General features: G+C 43.5%; 1 protein-coding gene across 7 annotated transcripts in view; it reads left to right on the forward strand.

Annotated features, from left to right (window-relative positions):
• ZNF462 (zinc finger protein 462) overlaps positions 1-21,490 on the forward strand; it is a 158,030-nt gene that overhangs the window by 64,898 nt on the left and 71,642 nt on the right. For 6 of the 7 annotated variants that reach the window (XR_013167946.1, XM_077141128.1, XM_077141124.1 and 3 more), the window contains exons 2-3: positions 14,789-15,038; positions 15,575-21,198. Coding sequence is in view for 6 of the 7 variants with exons in the window: in XM_077141128.1 (XP_076997243.1) it covers positions 14,819-15,038; positions 15,575-21,198 (5,844 nt within the window). In the remaining variant the exon portion in view is untranslated. The remainder of the gene's footprint in view (positions 1-14,788; positions 15,039-15,574; positions 21,199-21,490) is intronic. The other variant, XM_077141155.1, reaches the window with a different exon arrangement.

The following is a 21,490-nucleotide window of genomic DNA, read 5'->3' on the forward strand; positions in this document are numbered from 1 at the left end:
CAACAACCCAACAACCATTCCAAATTTGGAGATGTTTTCAGGAAGGTTTTATTCATTATGAAAACCTCCTCTCGGATGACAGGAGTCTAAATGCTTCTAGTATTTTCTGGATAAAATACTACATTCTTTACTGTGCAGATTGCCAGGTCCCACTAACAGATGTGAAGGACAGCATGTGGTGATGATTTTGAGGGAGGTGGGTATCAGTATCAGCATTGCATTTTCCACATTATTCAGTCTTTCCAGAGCAGTAACCCTGGTTTCATTAGTTTCTGATGCTGGGTTCTGCAATTTAGTATTTTCCCATTAATTGCTAAATAAGAAGTTAAATATTTGCAATCATTCATCCTCCCCTAGGCTCTTTAAAGACTGCAAAACTCTTATTGCCTTCGGTTACTCAATAAACTATTATAAGTAGAATTCCCAGTGCGGTGGAGAAGGGGGAATTCCCATGTTAGCTGGTGGTCTCAGGGACTAATTCTGCAGGAAGGAAAATTTTAGCTAGAACTTAAACTTGTTAAAACACAGATTACTGGGCCCTATCCCCAGAGTTTCTGAGACATTAAGTCTGGAGGGAACCCAGGAATTTGCTTTCCTAGCAAGTTCCTGGGTGATGCAGATGCTCTTGCTGGTCGAGGAACCACACTTTGAGAACCGTTGTCTTAAAGGATGGGGACTTCCTTACCTTCAAAAGAAGGTAAAAGTATTCCACAGGGAGGAAAAGACATGAGCAAACGTAGTGCTCTCAGCATCTTCTTGATTTCCTAAGCCAGCCTCTTCAGAGTGACATGACTGTGGATACAAGGGATTCTTTTAAGACTGACCTCTATGGGGAATATTTAAAAAGTTATAGATGATTCGCAGCCTTTCTGAGACATCTAGCTTTTTTGTATCCAACAACTGTCCAAAAGGAATAAAGATAAATATGTTAGTAAATGTGGAAAAAATGTCCAAGTTGCAGTTGGTTTCCAAATGCAGTATGTAATTTAAAGTGAAGTCTGGTATCAAGAATATTCTGGAATTACTGCTTTCGAGCCATTTACCACTCACTTAGATGTGCCACAAGGAGGTTGGATTCCTTGCCAGGATTTGTAGGACTGACTGCTCTTCTCCTTTCAATTTTAAATGAACTGACCCTGATATTTCCAGATACCCCTAAGGCTCATTCAGCCAGACTCTTCAGCGACTTTGTTGGCAGTGCACATTTTCCATAAGAAACAAGATGATGTTTCTCATGGGATAGATTTGGCAGGCGTAAAGCTACTACATAACCTTGGTCTGATTCCATGAGGTTGGATTCCGAAGAAAGATAATTCAGTGTTATAGCTCTTGTTCTTCTGTGTATACCTTTGTCAGCAACTTTCAGTCTTCCAAATTGTGTTTCCAAGGTATGAATGCACTGCTTGCATGCCGAAGTTCTTTGAACGGTCAAACTGCAGACAGTGGATTTTGTACCTTTTCAGTTACTCTCCTGAGGGTGAATTCAAGGCAGAGGAGACATTGGAGGTTATTTTTAACCTCCCTTCTCAGTGAAGAAAAGCATGTTACTGAAAATATAAAGGACATGTACTTTAAATCTGAATAGCTGTTGATGAGTAGAATAACATTTTTAGAGTGTTTGTACACCCAACTACCTTTCTCAAAATATGGAATTGAAAAGGTATTTTTTTCTGGTTTCAGAGAATTTGTGTTCCAGAGCCTTGGGCGGGTTACTTTTCTTTCTTTCTTTTTTTTAATAATATTTTTATTGACAAATCTTCACACACGTATAGTCCATACATGGTATATAATCGGTGGCTCACAAAATCATCACATAGTTATGTATTCATCACCATAATCACTTTTAGAATATTTGTATTACTCCAGAATAAGAAGTAAAAAGAAAAGAGGAAAAACTCATACATCCCATACCCCTCACCCCTCCCTCTCAATGACCACTAGTATTTTCATCTACCTACTTTATTTTACCCCTTAGCCTCCCCCCCCCATTATTTACTTGTTTGTTATCCATATTTTTTTACTCATCTATCCATACCCTGGGTAAAAGGAGCATCAGATATAAGGTTGTCATAATCACACAGTCGCACTGTAAAAACACTGTAGTTAAACAATCATCTTCAAGAACCAAAGCTACTGGAACACAGCTCAACAGTTTCAGGTACTTCCCTCTAGCTACTCCAATACTCCATAAACTAAAAAAGGGATATCTGCATAATGCAAAAGAATAGCTTCCAGGATAACCTCTTGAATCTGTTGGAACTCTCTCAGCCACTGAAACTTTATTTAGTTTCATTTCTTTCTTCCCCCTTTTGGTCAAGAAGTTTTACTCAATCCCATGATGCAGGTTCCATTGAATCCCAAGAATTCTACCCCATGTTGCCTGGGAGATTTACACCCCTGGGAGTCATGTCCCACGTAGGGGGAGGGCAGTGATTTCACTTGCCGATTTGGCTTAGAGAGAGAGGCCACATCTGAGCAACAAAATAGGTTCTCTGGGGGTGACTCTTAGGCATAATTTAAAAACCTATCCTTTGCAGGAATAAGTTTCATAGGGGCATACCCCAAGATCAAGGGCTCAGCCTATTGGTTGGTTGGCCCCTCTACTTGTGAGAATATCAGAAATTTTCCAAATGGGGAAGTTGGATATTTCTTCCTTTCTGCCCAGACCCCCAAGAGAACTTAAATACAAATACACCGGGGCATCACATTAACCTGGACAAACCAAGATCTCACGCCCTATTCAAGATCCCATGTAGTTATGATGGTCAACTAAATTGACCATACAAGTTAAATTAGGTAATATACTACTCAAAGCATAAATTTTGCAACAATTAACATCTCTGCCTTTGGTCTCACACAGAAATTGAAGTTTTAAAATATGCAAGATAACATCCTTTACCCTGTGTTCTGCTCTACCCCAGTCTGATCTAGATCAGCTTTGTTCATCTCTAGGTTACTTTTCTTGAGATCTCAGTTTTACTATCTGAAGAATGATGACATTGGGCCAGGTTGACCTTCATGGCCTTTAAGAGCTTCCCTCTAATGAACATTTTATGTGCTTATATATGACTAACTTTTGGATTTTTCTCTTTGACTTAAGGAATGTGCAAGTAATGTGTTGCTTCAATATTTTGAAGAGGGTGCCATTGGGGATTGACTTGTGTACCCCACAGAAGACACGTTCCTAAGCCTTACTTTACCTTCCTGGGAGTGTGAACCCATTTGCAAATAGCACCTTTGAAAGTTGCTATTATTAGTTAAGGTATGGGCTCATTTGTGAATAGAATCGTCAACAATCAAGCTTAGATGAGACTAAACTATATCGGGGGGAGCCTTAATCGATATGACTGGAATCCTTTTGTTTTTATTTTTTTAAATATTTTTTATTGATAAAACCTAACATACAAGCTTTCTTAATATACAGACATTCCATACATGGGTGCACAATCAGTGGCTCACAATATCATCACTTAGTTGTGTATTCATCAGCATGATCATTTTTTGAACATTTGCATCACTCAAGAAAAAGAAATAAAAAAGAAAAAAACTCATACATACCATACTCCTTACCACTCTGTCTCATTGACCGCTAGTATTCCCATCTACTCATTTTTTTTAACCTTGTTCCCCCTATTATTTGTTTAGCTTTTAATCCATATTCTTTGCTCATCTGTCCATACCCTAAATTACAAGAGCATGAGACACAAAGTTTTCACAATCACACAGTAACATTGTAAAAAACTATCATTATGCAGTCATCTTTAGGAAACAAGGCTACTGGAGCAGAACTCTACAGTTTCAGGTACTTCCCTCTAGTCACTCTAATACACCATAAACTAAAAAAAAATATCTAATAAGGCATAAGAACAACCTCCAGGATAACCTCTCTACTCTGTTTGAAATCTCTCAGTCACTGACACTTTAATTTTTCTCATTTATCTCCTCTCCTTTTTAGTCAAGAAGGTTTTTCTCAGTCCCTTGGTGCCAGGTCCCAGCTCATCCTGAAATTTCTGTCCCACATTGCCTGGGAGATCTACACCCCTGGGAGTCATGTCCCACATAGCAGGGGAGGGGGGCAGTGAGTTCACTTGCCACGTTGGCTTAGAGAAAGAGGCCACATCTGAGCAACAAAAGAGGTTCTCTGTGGGTGACTCTTAGGCCCAATTTTAGGTAGATTTGGCTTATCCTTTACAGGAATAAGTTTCATAGGGGTGAACCCCAAGATCATGGGCTTGGCCTGTTGATTTGGTTGCCCCCACTGCTTGCAAGAATATTGGAGTCCTTTTAATCAAAGGAAATTTGGAAGCCAAAAGTCAGAAGAAGCCAGAAATCAGTAGAAGCCAGAAGTCAGCAGAAATCAGGAGCAGACCGACACAAGGAGAGAGAGAAATTACTATGTGATGGAGTATTGCCAAAGTGCTACAGACTCTGAGAAAGCAAGCCCTGAAAACATCTCAATGTTGGACTTCTAACTCATGAGATATTAAATTTCTGTTGTTAAGCCAACCCACTGTGAGGTATTACTCTTCTCAATCCTAGCAAACTAATACAGGGGCTAAGAAGAAAAAACTCTGCTCCTACCGAATTTCTTCATGCTTCCCTTTAGTGAAAATGTTTATGCTCTTGAGCTACAGAGGAGAATTGTTCCTCAGTCTCCATAATGTTTGCAAATAAGAATAACCAAGTTTCTGTGGCAGTAAGACAACCAGATAGCCTCAAGTATATGCATGGTCACTCCAAGTTTCATATCATAGTAGCTTAACAGCATCATAAATACATGGGTAGACCAATAGAGCCACCTCCCCAAGAATGGTGGGAAAAAGGAGAATGGCTACTTACACAAAGTGTAATGCAAGTGGGGGCTTAGAATTCCCAGTAGTTGGTATGTGATTGTGAAAACTTTGTGTCTAATGTTCCTTTTATCTAGGGTATGGACAGATGAGTAAAAAGTATGGATAAGAAATAAATAATGGGGGAACAAAGGTTAGAATAAATTGAGTATATTGAAATACTAGTGGTCAATGAGAGGGAGGGGTAAGAGGTATGGCATGTATGAGTTTTTTCTTTTTTCCTTTTTCTTTTGCTGGAGAGATGCAAATGTTCAAATGAATGATCACAATTGAACACCCAACTATGTGATGATATTGTGAGCCATTGACTGTAACCATGCCAAGAATATTTGTATGTTTGTTTGTTGTTTACAATAAAAATATTAAAAAAAAAAGAATTCCCAGTTGTTGGCTAATCACTCATGTGGCTTCATTAGCTTAGTGGTGGAGGGCACTGACGTATATAGGGCTAAGATTTTGTTTTGTTTTGTTTTGTTTGCTGGTCATGGAAGCTCTCTGGAATTTCTTAGGTTCCTAACTGTTTAGTTTGAGTTGCTGCCACTGGTTAATTTTGTCCTGGAAAGCGGGCATGTGCATACTCATTCACACTGCCAACTTCAGCAGGGCCAGGCCTGTGCTTGGCCCTGGAGGTGGAAGAACAAAGAAGAAGCACATTTCTTGCCCTCTGAAGGGTGGTTTTGAGTAGCCTGGTGCCCTGTCACTTTGCAAGAAGAAAATTATACATTTTAGAGAGGAGAAAATATGAATTTCAGAAATTTTAAGTGGTGGCCACCTGGCCATTTTGAATGACGCTGACCCCTTGCCCACAAAGCTCACAGGATCATCATCTCAGTCTAAGAGTGTTGTCACTAAAGAAAGATGGACCAGTCACCACGTGCCTTAAGCAGAGATTTTTCTTGAAAGATTTTTGGTCAAGTACCTAAGTTAGAAAAATAAAATAAAAACTTATGATGATAGATGACATGTAGCGTATTAAAAACATTTGGACCTATAGAATCTCAAATTTCTAAGCTTGGAGAGAACTTGCAGACCAGCTAGTACAGAGATTCCACAACCAGGAAATTTACCAGAATCACTGGCCTCTCTGCCCATTAGATGCCAGCAACATACATACATCCACACACACCTGCCCCAGTTGTCACAACCAAAATTATCTCCAAATATTGCAGAATATTCCTAGTAGGGTGAAGGGTGGTTTCTAAATTGCTCCCAGCTGGGAACCACTGCTTTATGATAGCACAGACTCAGCAGAAAGAGGCTAACTCCTCTTTATGTTTGGGTGCAATCCTTCAGAAGTTTTTATTAATTTGTTTGTTTATTCATTCAGCACGTATTTGCTGAGCTCCTGCTGTACACTAGTAGTGAAGATACCAAGATGAATAAGCTAGACATGGCCTCTGCTCTCAGGACACTTACATTCTACTGGAGGAGGCAAACCACAAACAGACAATTAAGCATCATGTCAACAATGAAGGAAACAAAGCAGCTTAATGTGGTAGAGAAAAACTAGATAGGGGAGTAGGTAGGGGTTTCCATTCATGGGAGAGGGGGCAGGTGGCTAATATTCAGTGATGTTAGGGAATCCCTCTTGGAGGCTAGAAATTTTGAGCTGAGACTTGAATAATAAGGAGTCAGCCATGTGAAGACTGGTATTTGTATGTTTCAGAATAATAATAAAAAGTAAGGAAATGAATTAAATCAAGAAAAAATCCTTTAAAGTATGATCAGTGTTCTAGTTTGCTAGCTGCCGGAATGCAACACACCAGAGATGAATTGGCTTTTAATAAAAAGGGGATTTATTTTGTTAATTCTTCAGAGGAAAGGCAGCTAACTTTCCACTGAGGTTCTTTCTTACGTGGAAGGCACAGGATGGTCTCTCCTGGTCTCTCCAGGCCGCTGGGTTCCAACAACTTTCCCCGGGGTGACTTCTTTCTGTATCTCCAAAGGCCTGGGCTGAGCTGCAAGTGCTGAGATGAGGCATGTCGAGTTGCTCAGGCTGTGCTACTTTGCGCTCTCTCATTTAAGCACCAGCCAATTAAGTCAAATGTCACTCATTGCAGCAGACACGCCTCCTAGCTGACTGCAGATGTAATTAGCAACAGATGAGGTTCAAGTACCATTAGCTTATGTCCGCAGCAACAAGGCTAGGTGTGCTCACCTGGCCAAGTTGACAACTGAACTAACTAACACAATCAGTATGTAAAACAGTTCTTTTATACAAAAATGTTTAGTGTCCTGGTCATGATATAATCTCTTCATTTAACAAAATGATCAAAGTAAGAGCTCAAAAGCCTTGTCCAAGGTGAAGATGCTAGGCAGAGTTACCATCTTGCTTTCACTTACTGGTTTCCATGAACTGGGAACAGATTCTTAATTTGCTGGATAGGCTTTTCTGTATCTTTGCCTTAATTTCTTTCTTTATTTCTTTTTTTTGAAAAACAACCCAATAATGAATAGCTGAGAACCCTAAATTTATTGGCAAAAGTAGGATTTATCATTAAGGATTTGCAGAATGTGGGGCTTGGCCCAAGTACCCAAGCACTCTATTATTCTCACATGGTGATAAATTCTGTTGTGTTGACAGACAAATGTCTAAGCTTTTTGCTTGGAAATTCTTGGGGTATAGTGATATTTTAGGAATAAACTTATTTGCTGAGAGTAGATTGGGGGTTGCAAGAGAAAAGAAATTCCTTAGCTATCATGTTAGATACTTCCTAATTTGTTGATATTTGCCAGCCTGAATACATAAACACATTCTGTATATTTTCCTACTCTAAAGTTTAGTTAATTTGTTGATATGGGGGTATGGAAGAACCAATGGATCTGAATGGGCCAGTTGGTTAATGAGGAGCCTTCTAATGATTTCTGCCATTGCTGGAAGCCAAGAGGGCAAAAAAATCCACCATCTCCCTGGGTTAGAGGACTTTAAAGTGTTCATGATCCACACAGATTTAGCCATTATTTGCTTTTCCAGAGAAAGCATCCTGCTTTGGATAGACAGACAGACTAGGTGCCAGGCTTAAGTTAATCTATTTCCTCAGATTGGACCTAAAAGGTCATTACATTGCTTGCTTCAAGCCCTGGTGAGCTGTAATGCAGGCAGATTCCGGACAGTTCTCACCTAAAGGAAGTGACTTGTCTGAATTTTCCGAGCAAACCATGAGCAAAAGACAGTGAGCAAGTCTTAGAGTGATTAGATTGGAATTTTATGGGCTTTTCCCACAAATGAAAGAAGTTCTGTCAGAATGTTCTTACACCCTCCACGAGTTGACCACCATACCTTTTATTTTTCTTCAAATGGTAGTTATTAAAAATAGCTTCTAAATTTACTCCCTGAAACCACAAAATTTAGACTTTGCATGATTGGCTGGATCTTGTATGCCAGCAACAGCTGTAGGATCATGAAGATGTGTCTGAAGTCTAGAGTCATTCTGGCAAGCCCACTGAGAAACTACTCAATGTGCATTTTGGTCTTTCATGATGTGGAAGGTGACTTTTACTGCAGCTTCTGCTTATTCCACGTCTTCATCAGTTTTGTAATGAAACTTAATCAGCAGCATATTTGCAACTTCCCTTTAATTTTACAATTTTTATAATGAGAGTTCTTGTAGTGTAAAAAGTGTCTGTAAAAACCCAGACAGCATTATAAAGAGTATTTAAAGGAACACCGTGATTTTCTGTCTCTGCCATTGGTTGAACTTCAGCTCTAGAGGGAAAAAGTCAGTTTTGTCTTATTCTGAATGTAAGGCTTCAATGCGCCCAAGGAACTTTCTGATGAACTCATGACATTTCACACATTTCCTCTGTACTTCTCACTTCTAGTTTATTCCTGCAGCACCAGGTTTTCCATCATTTCAAAGAAGATGAGCTGGAATTTCTTTTGTCGTGGTTGTGTCTTGAGAACTTTAAGGGTGGTGAAGGAGGCATCTTCGTTTGGTTTTGTTTTCTTTGTAAGCCACTTCTCAAGGAGAATATTGTCAAGACACTTCTCAGAATTAGAGTTATCTGGTGAAGTGCGGGTTCCCCTTTATAGACAATGAGGTCTAAGGCAACTGAGATACCACCCTGCTTCCTCCCTTTCTTTTCTTGTCCCTTCTCTCTTCCTTTACCTCCTTGTTCAAATCACACGTTTCCTCTTCTAAGGAAAGGAGAGCTGGCAGATTGCCTGTTGGCCTGTTGGCCTCAGTTAGCCTTATATCATTGCAAAGGAATGTATGAATTCTCCAGAAGGTATGTACTATCTCTTTCTGTATTAGACACTCACTACCTGCTTCCATAAGTCACTCTAGTCAGAATTGCTTCTTATTTGTGTATCTAACATTTTTTAGTCACTTGGATTACATCCCTAGATGCTCATCTCATTTTAATAATGAACCCAAAGACATCCGTCATGACGTATTACTCCAGCATACTCTGTAACACTGGGCAACTTTATGCAGGAGAGCAAACCTAAAAGAAGAGATGACCCGTAGACTAGCATCCTTGGCTAGAAGGTCACTGGGTTATTAATCTACACATTGCGTGCTTGAGTGCTTCTGTTCTTGTGCAGGCTCCCACAGAGCCAGGCTGACCATCAAGGCCACATGCAGTGACAGGACTCAAGTTCTCCTGGCATTTCCCTGCTCCTCTTTAAATTCGGACTCATATTAGGGGTTACATATGTGATTGCAGATTAATCCTTTCTCTTCTGAATATTTGGTTTTGAAGAACAGCTGTGTCTCCCTTCTGAATTCCTTAATTATTTATCCATCCTGATATGTTAAACCTTTCATTAGTGTGGTGAATTGCCAAAAGTACACGGAACTGCTTAGATCATGTAGCAAATAGCATCAACATTTGATAGGACATTTGAAGACACGACACCACATGGTGAGCTAGGATCTATAGTTCTACCAAATGTTGTAGGATTGATGGACGTGGCTTGTTGTCAGAGCTTCTTATGTTGGTTTATTTTGCTGGTTTGTGTTTTTAAAAACAGTGACCTGGGAATGGTGTGTATGTCGGTTGTACTTATTCAGAGGGGGACTGATTCTGCCCTAGCAGCGCTCCTGTTAAATTTGGAGTGCACATGTCTATATCTGTGTCCAAATTAAATCAAGAAAATTAATTACTTTTTTATTGGACATTCTATATTTACATTTGTAAGTTTGATTCCATAGCTATTGTTCTTGAAGTGAGATTTCATCTCAGTTCCTCATTTCGGCACTGTTTGGAAAGATTCTTTGAATGATTTTAAAATTATTAGAACTTCTACGTAGGCCATGATAACAATAAATAATTAGTAGTGAAATAGAACATCCCTTTGTTGCTGTAGTAGCAACCCAAAATTTGCAAGTGAATTAGTTTGTGATTTTTTTTTTTTCATTTTTCATCCTCAGGATAAAAACTCTTTCAGTAGCCAATTATTCCCCTCAATGGTCCCAGGATTTTGTTAATTAGAAATACTAACCTCCAAACAGGTCTTACAATACTTTGACTTCATTATATTAACAGTTTCCATTCTAGAAATACATTTTAGAATGGCCTCTTAGTTCCTGATTATTATGTTTTTCTAGTTGAAATATTTCAAAGTTTATGGACTCCATTATCTGCCCTTGGAGAATTTTCATTCATAAGAAAGAAAAATAAGAAAAGCACAAGCAACATAACAGGTGCTAACTAAAACCTTTTATTGAATTAAGATTCAGGAGAACAGTGGAGTTCGCTGTCTTATAAGTGAAACTAGGTTTCTGGAGTGGTCAGAAGAAAAGCACCTTATGGTGTTTCTGGTTCTATTTCTCAAAGGCTTTAAAGGTTATAATTAGTTGCCACTGAATCACATGACCATGGTGCTTCACAGCTTTATTTCTGGTCTGCAATGTTTCAGTCAGAGAAAAGGTTATACGCAGGGCCTGTAGGTTTTAATTTGGATGCTTGTTGGACACAGTTGGGATTTTGACTAGAAGACCATGTTTATGCTCCTGGGCCTTGCAAGTTTAATGAGCAATGCTTGCCAAGCTGTCCTGGGCCAGGGTTGATGGTATCAGGGTTTTGAGAATGCCACAGAACATCAAGCTTACCACTACTCTCTGGTTCCATCTGAGCAATGAGTTGGAAGGACACACAAAGAAGGTGTTGTCTCCTTTCTCCTTCACAGGTAGAAAACCCAGACATAATGGATCCCTGAACTTCTGAGCACAGAAAATGCATAGACAGACGATAGAAATTCAAATTGGTATTTTTAAAATTGAGAAAGAGCAATCTGTATCCATAATTTCCTTTCCTATGTAAAAATCTTAACAGCATCTCTGGATAGTCTTTAAATAGGTCTTTAAATAGGTCTTCAAGAGTCAAACACTTGGATTTTAAGTTTCCCATCAAAGCCCCACATTTTGTAACAAATGGTTCACACCTCTAGGGGATTCCTGCTAAGAGGACCAGCCACATTAGATAGTAGAGTGTTAGTTCCAGAATTAATCTGCATCCACCTGGGAAGACATCATCATGGTTGTTGTTTGGAGTCTCATCATCCAGTGTTGGATCTTGAAGGCCCTGGAAATGTTACCTATTGGGGGTAAGAGAATGAGGGTTCCTCCTTGATTTGTAGATTCATCTCATGACCTTTTGAAATAACATTTCTTTTTAGTTAGCTCGGAAGCTTCCTCTTCTGCTTTTGATTTTGCTGATTTGGCAAGGAAAAAATATTGCTAATCTCATGCTTACAGTATTTTTAAATGAAGTAAGGAGATAGGAGATCAAGCCTTTTAGCTTTCAATCATCGTTTTGTAGCAGACCCGTGTCTAGTTTGGCCTCTCCAAGGTGCCGCTCATTTGGGTTGATGAGCAATCAAATCTGCAGAGCCTATTCTTCCTCTATTTTTCTCATTGTTGGTTTCTCTGAGAATTACCATCTGCTGCAAAAAACACACTCTTTGGTTGATGGATGGGTCATCCTCAGGTCCGGTTCTCTTTATCTCTATTCTTCCCTACTCCCTGCTTCCCTCCCACTCTTCCTTCTTACGGGGGCATGCCTCCACAGTCTCATTAATATGTCAGATCTCTATTTCTTTGATTATTTAAGCTGCGCCGGCAATTTCTGTTTTCCTCTTCTGTCAGCGTCTTGAGGAGAAATTTGTACACAAAGGCAAAAAGCCTTTCAAAGTAGACTACATCCTCATTTCAGTACTTGGTGGAAAACATCAGGTTGGAGGCCAGTCAGCTGTACCTGATGCTGGTTCTCTCAGCAGCTTGGAGATTAACCTCTTCTAAGGCTCTGAGCTATTTTTGAGGTAGAGACTGCGACAACATGAAAGCTAGAACCCATTAGGAAATCACTTTCATCATCTCTTCTTTTTCCAAATCAGTGCCTTTTTTTTTCTGATCTCATAACCCTTTAATCTCCTTTGTAGCAGAAAAGGGAGACTGTTGGTTTGTGTTTGCATCCAGTGAAGTTTGCATCCTTGATAATGGCTTTGGAAGATACCAAGATATTAGAGAACTGAGTAGAGAGATGAATTTCATTTCTGGGGTGTGACTTAATTCTAAAGGTGCCCTGCTTTCCTTGTGCAGACTGTAATTTTTGTTGCTGTTGTGCAAACCAGGCTCAAAGTTTCCAAAAGACACCCAGCAGAAAGCCTTTTGTTGCGTTATTTCTAAAGGCTTGAAGTTTTGAAGGGAAGAGATTTTGTTTTCCTCTTGGCTGCACAATGGAGCTTTCAGAGAACTTCTTTTAAAAGGAATAGCTACAGCCTTTGTGTTGAAGGGTGTGTCTGTTGGCAGGGTCTGCTGATGCAGACAGACTGGCTGGCGATTAACAAAGGTCATTAGACTTTGGAATCTGGCAAGCAGAGTCAGATGGTCTGTCTTGTGTGTGTGGAAGGAAGACTCCCAAGAAGTCAAGGCATTCTGGAGGTCCCCCCATCCCACCCCCAACCCTGCTGTAGAACAGGGTCTGGTCCAGGGTCGTCTTACTCTACCCAGAGCTTTGCTGACTAACGAGCAAGCATATCAATCATGGAATAAAAGAACCTTTGGAGATCTTGGTGAATGACATTTGAGGAGGAGAAAGGTGCTGCTTTTCGGAAAGAAACGAAAACAGCGCATTCTTTGTTGGGAAGAGAAGAGCTTCGGAGGAGCCCAGCCTGCTCTTCTTAGTGTTCATTTCTGACTGTCAGCCTAGCAGAAGCCAAGAGAAGCCATGTTGTGCAGGGAGGAGAAGCTCTGAGCTAAAATGGCTGCTCCTAAAGCTCAGAGGACTAGGGCAGCTTAGTGAGTCTTAGAGCTTCAGTGACGCAGAAGCTCATATCTCTTGAAAGTGTGATAAACACATTCAGCAGAGCTGTGGCTTGTTTGGCTGAGATGAAAGGACTAAGCTTGGGGGATGGGGCATGCAACACTGGATGATCTGCTTTTTTTCTGTGAAGTGTTCTAAATGCAGGAGTTGTCTGCACCATGGAAAAATTTGTTTTCAGGTCTAATGGACTGTGCCAAAGGAGAAGTGGGGTGGGGCCTCGGTGACTGCTGTAATTTGATCCAGAGCTGATAGCAACCTCTTCCACACAATTTGGGTTGGTGTGTAGACATAAAAGCTTGTGTATCTGGAATATTGAGACTTAGTTAGCTGAAAAGACTCTGGTGCACAGTTCAATGTTTATTGAAAAAGGATAAATTGCCGTGTGAAAGAAGAGTAAGGTAAATATCTGTGCCCCACTCTGCAAGCTCAGTGTCTCCACAGCTGAACTTGCCAGAAGTTATTTTAGCAGGCTATCAGGAGGAGCATGCTTTCATGGAAAATCCTCATGCAGTAGCTACTTTGACTACATTGACATGCAAGTTTTGGACTTTGCTCCTCCTGCAGAAGTCATTTGTCTTTTATAATAGAAGTATAGAAAGTTGCATCATAAAACAGATATGGCTACAGCTTTAGCTGTTGGATGTCTGGTTCTAGATTATAGTGACTCAGGAGAATTTATGGTGAGCTTAATGAAGGAACTCTCTCATTAAGATAAATGACTGGGTATCTCAACTTTCTGTGTATTAAGATAGGAGAGCTACACCTTTCCTAGTACATTTTTATCTTCTTAATGATGGGACCCTCCGTTGAGTTAGTGAGAAACTTTCTATATATTTCAGTCACACTGAGAATGGAAGGATGAAGGTATTTGTGCAAGTTTTGCTTTTTTCCAGGTTTACAGCTTTTTGGGTGCAAGTGTGCACTGCATGTTTGTAAAGAAGAGAAGTGGAAAAAGGTGAAGTCATGACTCAGAAGCCCCTCTTCAAGCCTGCACTTTTCTTTTGCTTTCGTGTAAATTGAGGCACCAAGGTGCAACTTTGAACTAGATTGTTATCTGAAGTCGGTTTTTTGAAACTCTCCTGAGAAATATTTTGTGACCTAATTAGACTTGAGAAGTTGTTAGGTTATATTTGGTAGGTAGCAAAAGAGCAAATAATCGTTCAGATTAAGTTTATGAGATAAAGGTGACCAAATTGTTTGGGGAAGGGAGGAAAGAATGGTACCCAATATCAGTTAAGGTATTAAAATAATAAAAACTATAATGTTTCTCTTCTGAGATTCAATCCTGTTTTACCAACAATTGCAATAACATTCAAACAGCTTAATGAAGTTGGAATTTTGTCTTCTTTTTCTGCACAGCCATCTTCTTTACTTCTGAGTTGATTCTAGTTCAGAATGAGTCCAGTCTTATTAACTTACTGAGAAATCTGAATTCCGCCGAGAAATTCAGAAACTATTAAAACTTTTGAAGTATTAAGGATTGCCTTGACAGATGGCATTTAAAGATATATTTATCAAGCCAGAGAAACTTTGCCTGGCTTTTTTTTTTTTTTTAAGTCAAGGACATTATACCATCGTTGCATTAACATATTTGTGGCCCCACCAGCTTGAGGTATATGCTTACTTAGTGCGTTCTTTCAGATATTTTGTTCCGTTTCCCACCACAGGTTCCTAATGTGAGAGGGTAGTCCCAGATCATGGAGGTGCTTCAGTGCGATGGCTGTGACTTCAGAGCCCCATCCTATGAAGATCTCAAGGCACATATTCAGGATGTCCACACAGCATTTCTTCAGCCAACTGATGTGGCCGAGGACAGTGTTAACGAGCCACGATCCGGGTCCATGAATGCCGGTAATCAGACAGAGGTGGAGTTTTCTTCGATAAAGGATGAATTTGCAATCGCAGAAGATTTATCAGGTAAATCTGTACACCTAGCACAGCTGCTGAATTTCATTTGCTCACTTTTATTTTTAACCTGTAGCCACGGTTCTTTATCTGCCTGGCTTCTGCAGAGGTACTTGCTCTCCGCGAGCCATGTTTGTGGTCTGGGCATTGTGTCTCTCTTCTTGAATATCTTAGGCTGTCATCCCCCCAGCTTCCTCATGTCTCCTAGTTTCCTTTTCATTTTGAGAACAGGGTAGTATCTTGAGAAGTTCTAGAATGAATATTGCAGTTTATGGAACTTGTATTTTTATAGCTACGAGGTGCATTTTCAGAGGTGAGGAGAATGTTGATCCAAAGCTCTACACTGCATCCTCCTTGGTGAGAAAGGGCCAAATATGTATGTTCATCAATGTTTTGTGTTCAGGGCCTCATCTAGAGACTGTAGGCCTTTTTAACTGTGATGTTTATTAATGAAGAGTAAATTGAATGGAACTGACTTGCATGACAGAATTTCTTACTTCTCTTCTGCTTTCCTTTCTCTTCCCACTTTCCTTATGCTTTTTCTTTAGGTCAAAATGCAGCTGCATTGGGGACCGGAAGTTACTATGGCCACAGTCCAGGATATTACGGTCAGCATATTGCCCCTAATCCCAAACCAACAAACAAGTTTTTCCAATGCAAGTTCTGCGTACGCTACTTCAGGTCAAAAAACCTCCTCATAGAACACACTAGGAAGGTCCATGGAGCTCAAGCTGAAGGGAGTTCGGCGGGACCCCCTGTTCCTGGATCTTTAAATTATAATATCATGATACACGAGGGATTCGGAAAGGTCTTTTCCTGCCAGTTTTGCACATACAAGTCACCAAGGAGGGCAAGAATAATTAAGCATCAGAAGATGTATCACAAAAACAATCTGAAAGAGACCACTGCTATTCCCCCTGCCCCTGCACCGCTGCCAGACCCTGTGGTTCCGCCCGTGTCCCTGCAGGACCCCTGTAAGGAACTGCCAGCAGAGGTCGTGGAGCGCAGCATCTTGGAATCCATGGTCAAGCCTTTGACCAAGTCTCGAGGCAATTTCTGCTGTGAGTGGTGCAGCTACCAGACGCCCCGCCGAGAACGCTGGTGTGACCACATGATGAAGAAACACCGCAGTATGGTCAAGATCCTTTCCAGCCTCAGACAGCAACAAGAAGGGACTAACCTGCCTGAGGTGCAGACCAAAAGTGCCCCCAGCCCCACTTCCAACTCCACCTATCTGTCCATGAATGCTGCAAGCCGGGAGATGCCCAACACTAACGTCTCCAACTTCAGGGGCTCCATTGGCAACTCCATCATGAGACCCAATTCTTCTTCCACTTCCAAGTTTTCTCCTATGTCTTACCCTCAGATGAAGCCGAAGTCACCTCACAATTCTGGCCTTGTGAACCTGGCAGAGAGATCCCGTTATGGAATGGCGGACATGACAAATGCTTCTGCGGACTTGGAAACGAACAGCATGCTAAATGATTCTAGTTCAGATGAAGAGTTAAATGAAATAGACAGTGAGAACGGTTTAAATTCTTTGGATCACCAGACATCAGGCTTGTCTGCAGAGCAGCTGATGGGCTCAGATGGCAACAAGTTATTGGAGACTAAGGGGATACCGTTTAGAAGATTCATGAACAGGTTCCAGTGCCCCTTTTGCCCTTTCCTCACCATGCATCGACGTAGCATCTCCCGTCACATTGAAAACATCCACCTCTCTGGAAAGACAGCTGTCTACAAATGTGACGAATGTCCGTTTACTTGCAAGAGCTCATTAAAACTTGGGGCTCACAAACAGTGTCACACGGGTACGACATCCGATTGGGATGCTGTGAATTCCCAGAATGAAAGCATTCCTTCCTCTCTGAATGAAGGTGTTGTGTCTTACGACAGCTCAAGCATCAATGGTAGGAAGTCAGGAGTCATGTTGGAGGCCTTGCCACAGCAACAGCCACCGCAGCCACCACCACCACCCCAGCCGCAGCCACAGCCACCACTGCAGCTACAGCCACCGCAACTACCACCCTCCCTTCAAGTGCCACCCCAGCCACAGCCACAGCCGCCACCAACACAGCAGCCACAGCCACCCACACAAGCCCCGCCCCTGCACCCTTACAAATGCACCATGTGCAATTACTCCACCACGACTCTGAAAGGGCTGAGGGTCCATCAGCAGCACAAACACTCATTTTGTGACAACTTGCCAAAATTCGAGGGGCAGCCCTCAAGCCTGCCCTTGGAAAGCGAGACCGACAGCCACCCCTCTTCCAGCAACACTGTGAAGAAAAGTCAGACCTCAATTCTTGGGTTGTCCTCCAAGAACAATTTTGTAGCTAAGGCCTCTAGGAAGCTCGCCAATGACTTTCCTCTTGATTTGTCACCTGTGAAGAAGAGAACTAGAATTGATGAGATAGCAAGCAACCTGCAAAGCAAAATTAACCAAACCAAACAGCAGGAAGATGCAGTGATCAATGTCGAGGATGACGAGGAGGAAGATGAAGACAATGAAGTGGAGATAGAGGTTGAGTTGGACCGGGAAGAGGAGCCCCCGGAACCCATCATGGAGGTTCCCACATCCTTTTCTGCCCAACAGATTTGGGCGAGAGATGCTGGTGAGCCCCAGAAGGAGCCCAGCTTCAGAAACATCACCCATGATTACAATGCCACCAACGGGGCTGAGATCGAGCTCACTCTTTCAGAAGATGAAGAGGATTATTATGGCTCATCAACAAACATGAAAGACCACCAAGTTTCCAATACGACTCTGCTGAACACCCAACCTCCCCTCTATGGAACCGAGCACAATAATAATGACAGTACAGACTTTAGTGACTCTGGAAGGCTTTACTATTGCAAACACTGTGACTTTAACAACAAATCTGCCCGGAGTGTCAGCACCCATTACCAACGAATGCACCCATATATTAAATTCAGCTTTAGGTACATCCTAGATCCCAACGACCACAGTGCAGTGTACAGGTGCCTGGAATGCTACATTGACTACACCAACTTCGAAGATCTCCAGCAGCATTACGGCGAACACCACCCAGAAGCCATGAATGTACTTAACTTTGATCACTCTGACCTGATCTACCGGTGTCGGTTTTGTTCGTACACGAGCCCGAACGTTAGAAGCCTGATGCCACATTACCAAAGAATGCATCCCACGGTGAAGATTAACAACGCAATGATATTTTCCAGTTACGTCGTGGAGCAGCAGGAAGGGCTGAACACAGAATCCCAGACATTGAGAGAGATTCTGAACTCGGCGCCCAAGAATATGGCTACATCCACTCCCGTGGCTCGTGGTGGTGGTTTGCCGGCAACGTTTAATAAGAGCACTCCTTCGAAGGCGTTCACGCCAGAATGTGAAAATCAGAAAGACCCTTCGGTCAACACCGTTGTCGTTTACGATTGTGACGTCTGCTCATTCGCAAGCCCCAACATGCATTCTGTCTTGGTCCATTATCAGAAGAAACACCCCGAAGAAAAGGCTTCCTACTTTAGGATCCAGAAAACCATGCGAATGGTGTCTGTGGACAGGGGCTCTGCCCTTTCTCAGTTATCATTTGAGGTGGGTGCTCCAATGTCTCCCAAAATGTCCAACATGGGTTCCCCACCCCCCCCACAACCCCCGCCACCAGACCTCAGTTCTGAGCTTTACTACTGCAAACACTGTTCCTACAGCAATCGGTCAGTTGTGGGAGTCCTTGTCCACTACCAGAAAAGACACCCAGAAATAAAGGTTACTGCCAAATATATCAGACAGGCTCCTCCCACGGCCACAATGATGAGAGGGGCTGAGGGGCCCCAAGGCTCCCCGCGGCCACCTGCCCCCATGCAACCGCTGAACCGGAGCAGTGCTGAGAGAGATGCGCTTCCTGTGGAGAACGAGATGTTCTTTTGCCAGCACTGTGATTATGGGAATCGGACGGTCAAAGGTGTACTCATTCACTATCAGAAGAAGCACCGGGACTTCAAGGCCAACGCGGACGTGATCCGGCAGCACACGGCCACTATCCGAAGCCTCTGTGATCGCAACCAGAAGAAGCCGGCCGGCTGCATGCTCATCCCCCCGTCCAGCATGGAGCGGGACAAAGCGAAGCTGCGAGCACTCAAATGCAGGCAGTGCTCCTATACCTCCCCCTACTTTTATGCACTGAGAAAACACATCAAGAAAGACCACCCTGCCCTGAAGGCCACGGTCACATCCATCATGCGGTGGGCGTTTCTGGATGGTTTGATAGAAGCTGGCTACCACTGCGAGTGGTGCATCTACTCGCACACGGAGCCCAACGGTCTGCTCCTCCACTACCAAAGGAGGCATCCGGAACATTATGTTGACTATACTTACATGGCTACCAAACTCTGGGCTGGGCCAGACCCCTCCCCACCCTCCCTCCTGATGCCAGCTGAAGCCAAAACCTACCGGTGCAGGGACTGTGTCTTTGAAGCCTCCTCCATCTGGGACATCACCAATCACTACCAAGCATTCCATCCCTGGGCCATGAATGGCGACGAGTCGGTGCTGCTGGATATCATCAAGGAGAAGGATGGCATTGAGAAGCCCCTCCTCTCAGCCGAAGAGTTGATGGGCCCTGTGAATTGTGAAAACCAGATGCCCATCCCCCTCCCCGACCAGGAGGCTGAGTGCCCAGATGATGTCCGACTCTCCCCAGGGAAGAACCTCCAGCTGGCTTCAGCCAACCCCGCCATATCCTCCACCCCGTACCAGTGCACTGTCTGCCAGTCCGAGTATAACAACTTGCATGGCCTTCTCACCCATTATGGCAAGAAGCACCCTGGCATGAAAGTGAAGGCTGCCGACTTCGCCCAGGACATCGACATCAACCCAGGGGCCGTCTACAAATGCCGGCATTGCCCGTACATCAACACCCGCATCCACGGCGTCCTGACTCACTACCAGAAGCGACACCCGGCCGTCAAGGTGACTGCCGAGGACTTCGTGCATGACGTGGAGCAGTCTGCTGACATATCCCAGAACGACGTGGAGGAGACGAGCAGGATTTTCAAGCAAGGGTACGGTGCCTACCGGTGCAAACTGTGTCCGTACACGCACGGCACTCTGGAGAAACTCAAAATCCACTACGAGAAGTACCACAATCAGCCGGAATTTGACGTCTTTTCCCAGTCACCCCCGAAGCTGCCAGTCTCCCTCGAGCCCGAGCTGACCACTGAAGTGAGTCCCTCCCAGGTCTCAGTGACTGAGGAGGAGTTGGGAGAGGAACCCATGTCCACGTCTCACTTCTCTACCTCGCACCTGGTCTCCCACACTGTGTTCCGGTGCCAGCTCTGCAAGTACTTCTGCTCCACGAGGAAGGGGATTGCCAGGCACTACCGCATCAAGCACAACAATGTCCGAGCCCAGCCAGAGGGCAAGAACAACCTCTTCAAGTGTGCCCTGTGTGCCTACACCAACCCCATCCGCAAAGGGCTGGCGGCCCATTACCAGAAGCGCCACGACATCGACGCCTACTACACCCACTGCCTGGCGGCCTCCAGGACCATAAGCGACAAGCCCAACAAGGTGATCATCCCGTCCCCACCCAAGGATGACTCCCCTCAGCTCAGCGAGGAGCTCCGGCGGGCAGTGGAGAAGAAGAAGTGCTCCCTGTGCTCCTTCCAGTCGTTCAGCAAGAAGGGCATCGTGTCCCATTACATGAAGCGCCACCCGGGAGTGTTCCCGAAGAAGCAGCATGCCAGCAAGTTGGGGGGTTACTTCACCGCCGTGTATGCCGACGAGCATGAGAGGCCGGCGCTGGTAGAGGAGGAAGAGAGGGGCAGCTTTGAGAAAGCCGAGGTGGAAGGTGAAGCTCAGGAGATCGAGTGGCTTCCATTTCGCTGCATCAAATGCTTCCGGCTCTCCTTCAGCACGGCCGAGCTGCTGTGCATGCATTACACGGACCACCACAGCCGGGACCTGAAGAGGGACTTCGTCATCCTGAGCGCCGGCCCCCGCTTGCAGAACTCCACCTACCAGTGCAAGCACTGCGATAGCAAACTGCAAAGCACGGCGGAGCTGACCTCACACTTGAACATTCACAATGAGGAATTCCAGAAGCGTGCCAAACGTCAGGAGAGGAGGAAACAGCTTTTGAGCAAGCAGAAATATGCAGATGGTGCTTTTGCAGATTTCAAACAAGAGAGGGTAAGGATATGTTTTGATTTCCCTTCCCCCAGGAGGCCTCTCATCACTGGTGCCCACATGCACTTCTTCGTTGCCAGCCAAGCTGCTGCAGGCTTCCTAGTGACTTAGCTTGCCAGAGCGCTCAATAAGTCAATTAAACATTTCGAGCTTGATTATCCCCTGTTCTGTGCTCACCCCTCTCCATGGTCCCATTCCCCCTTCTCCCTCCCTGTGACTCTTCCCAAGGCTCCCCAGGGGAGGTTTGGGGTGGTTTCTGTGTATTTCTTGCTGCCAAGCGGCCTTACGTGAAGCC

Source organism: Tamandua tetradactyla, chromosome 2, assembly GCF_023851605.1.
Source record: "Tamandua tetradactyla isolate mTamTet1 chromosome 2, mTamTet1.pri, whole genome shotgun sequence".
NCBI classification, from domain to species: Eukaryota; Metazoa; Chordata; class Mammalia; order Pilosa; family Myrmecophagidae; genus Tamandua; species Tamandua tetradactyla.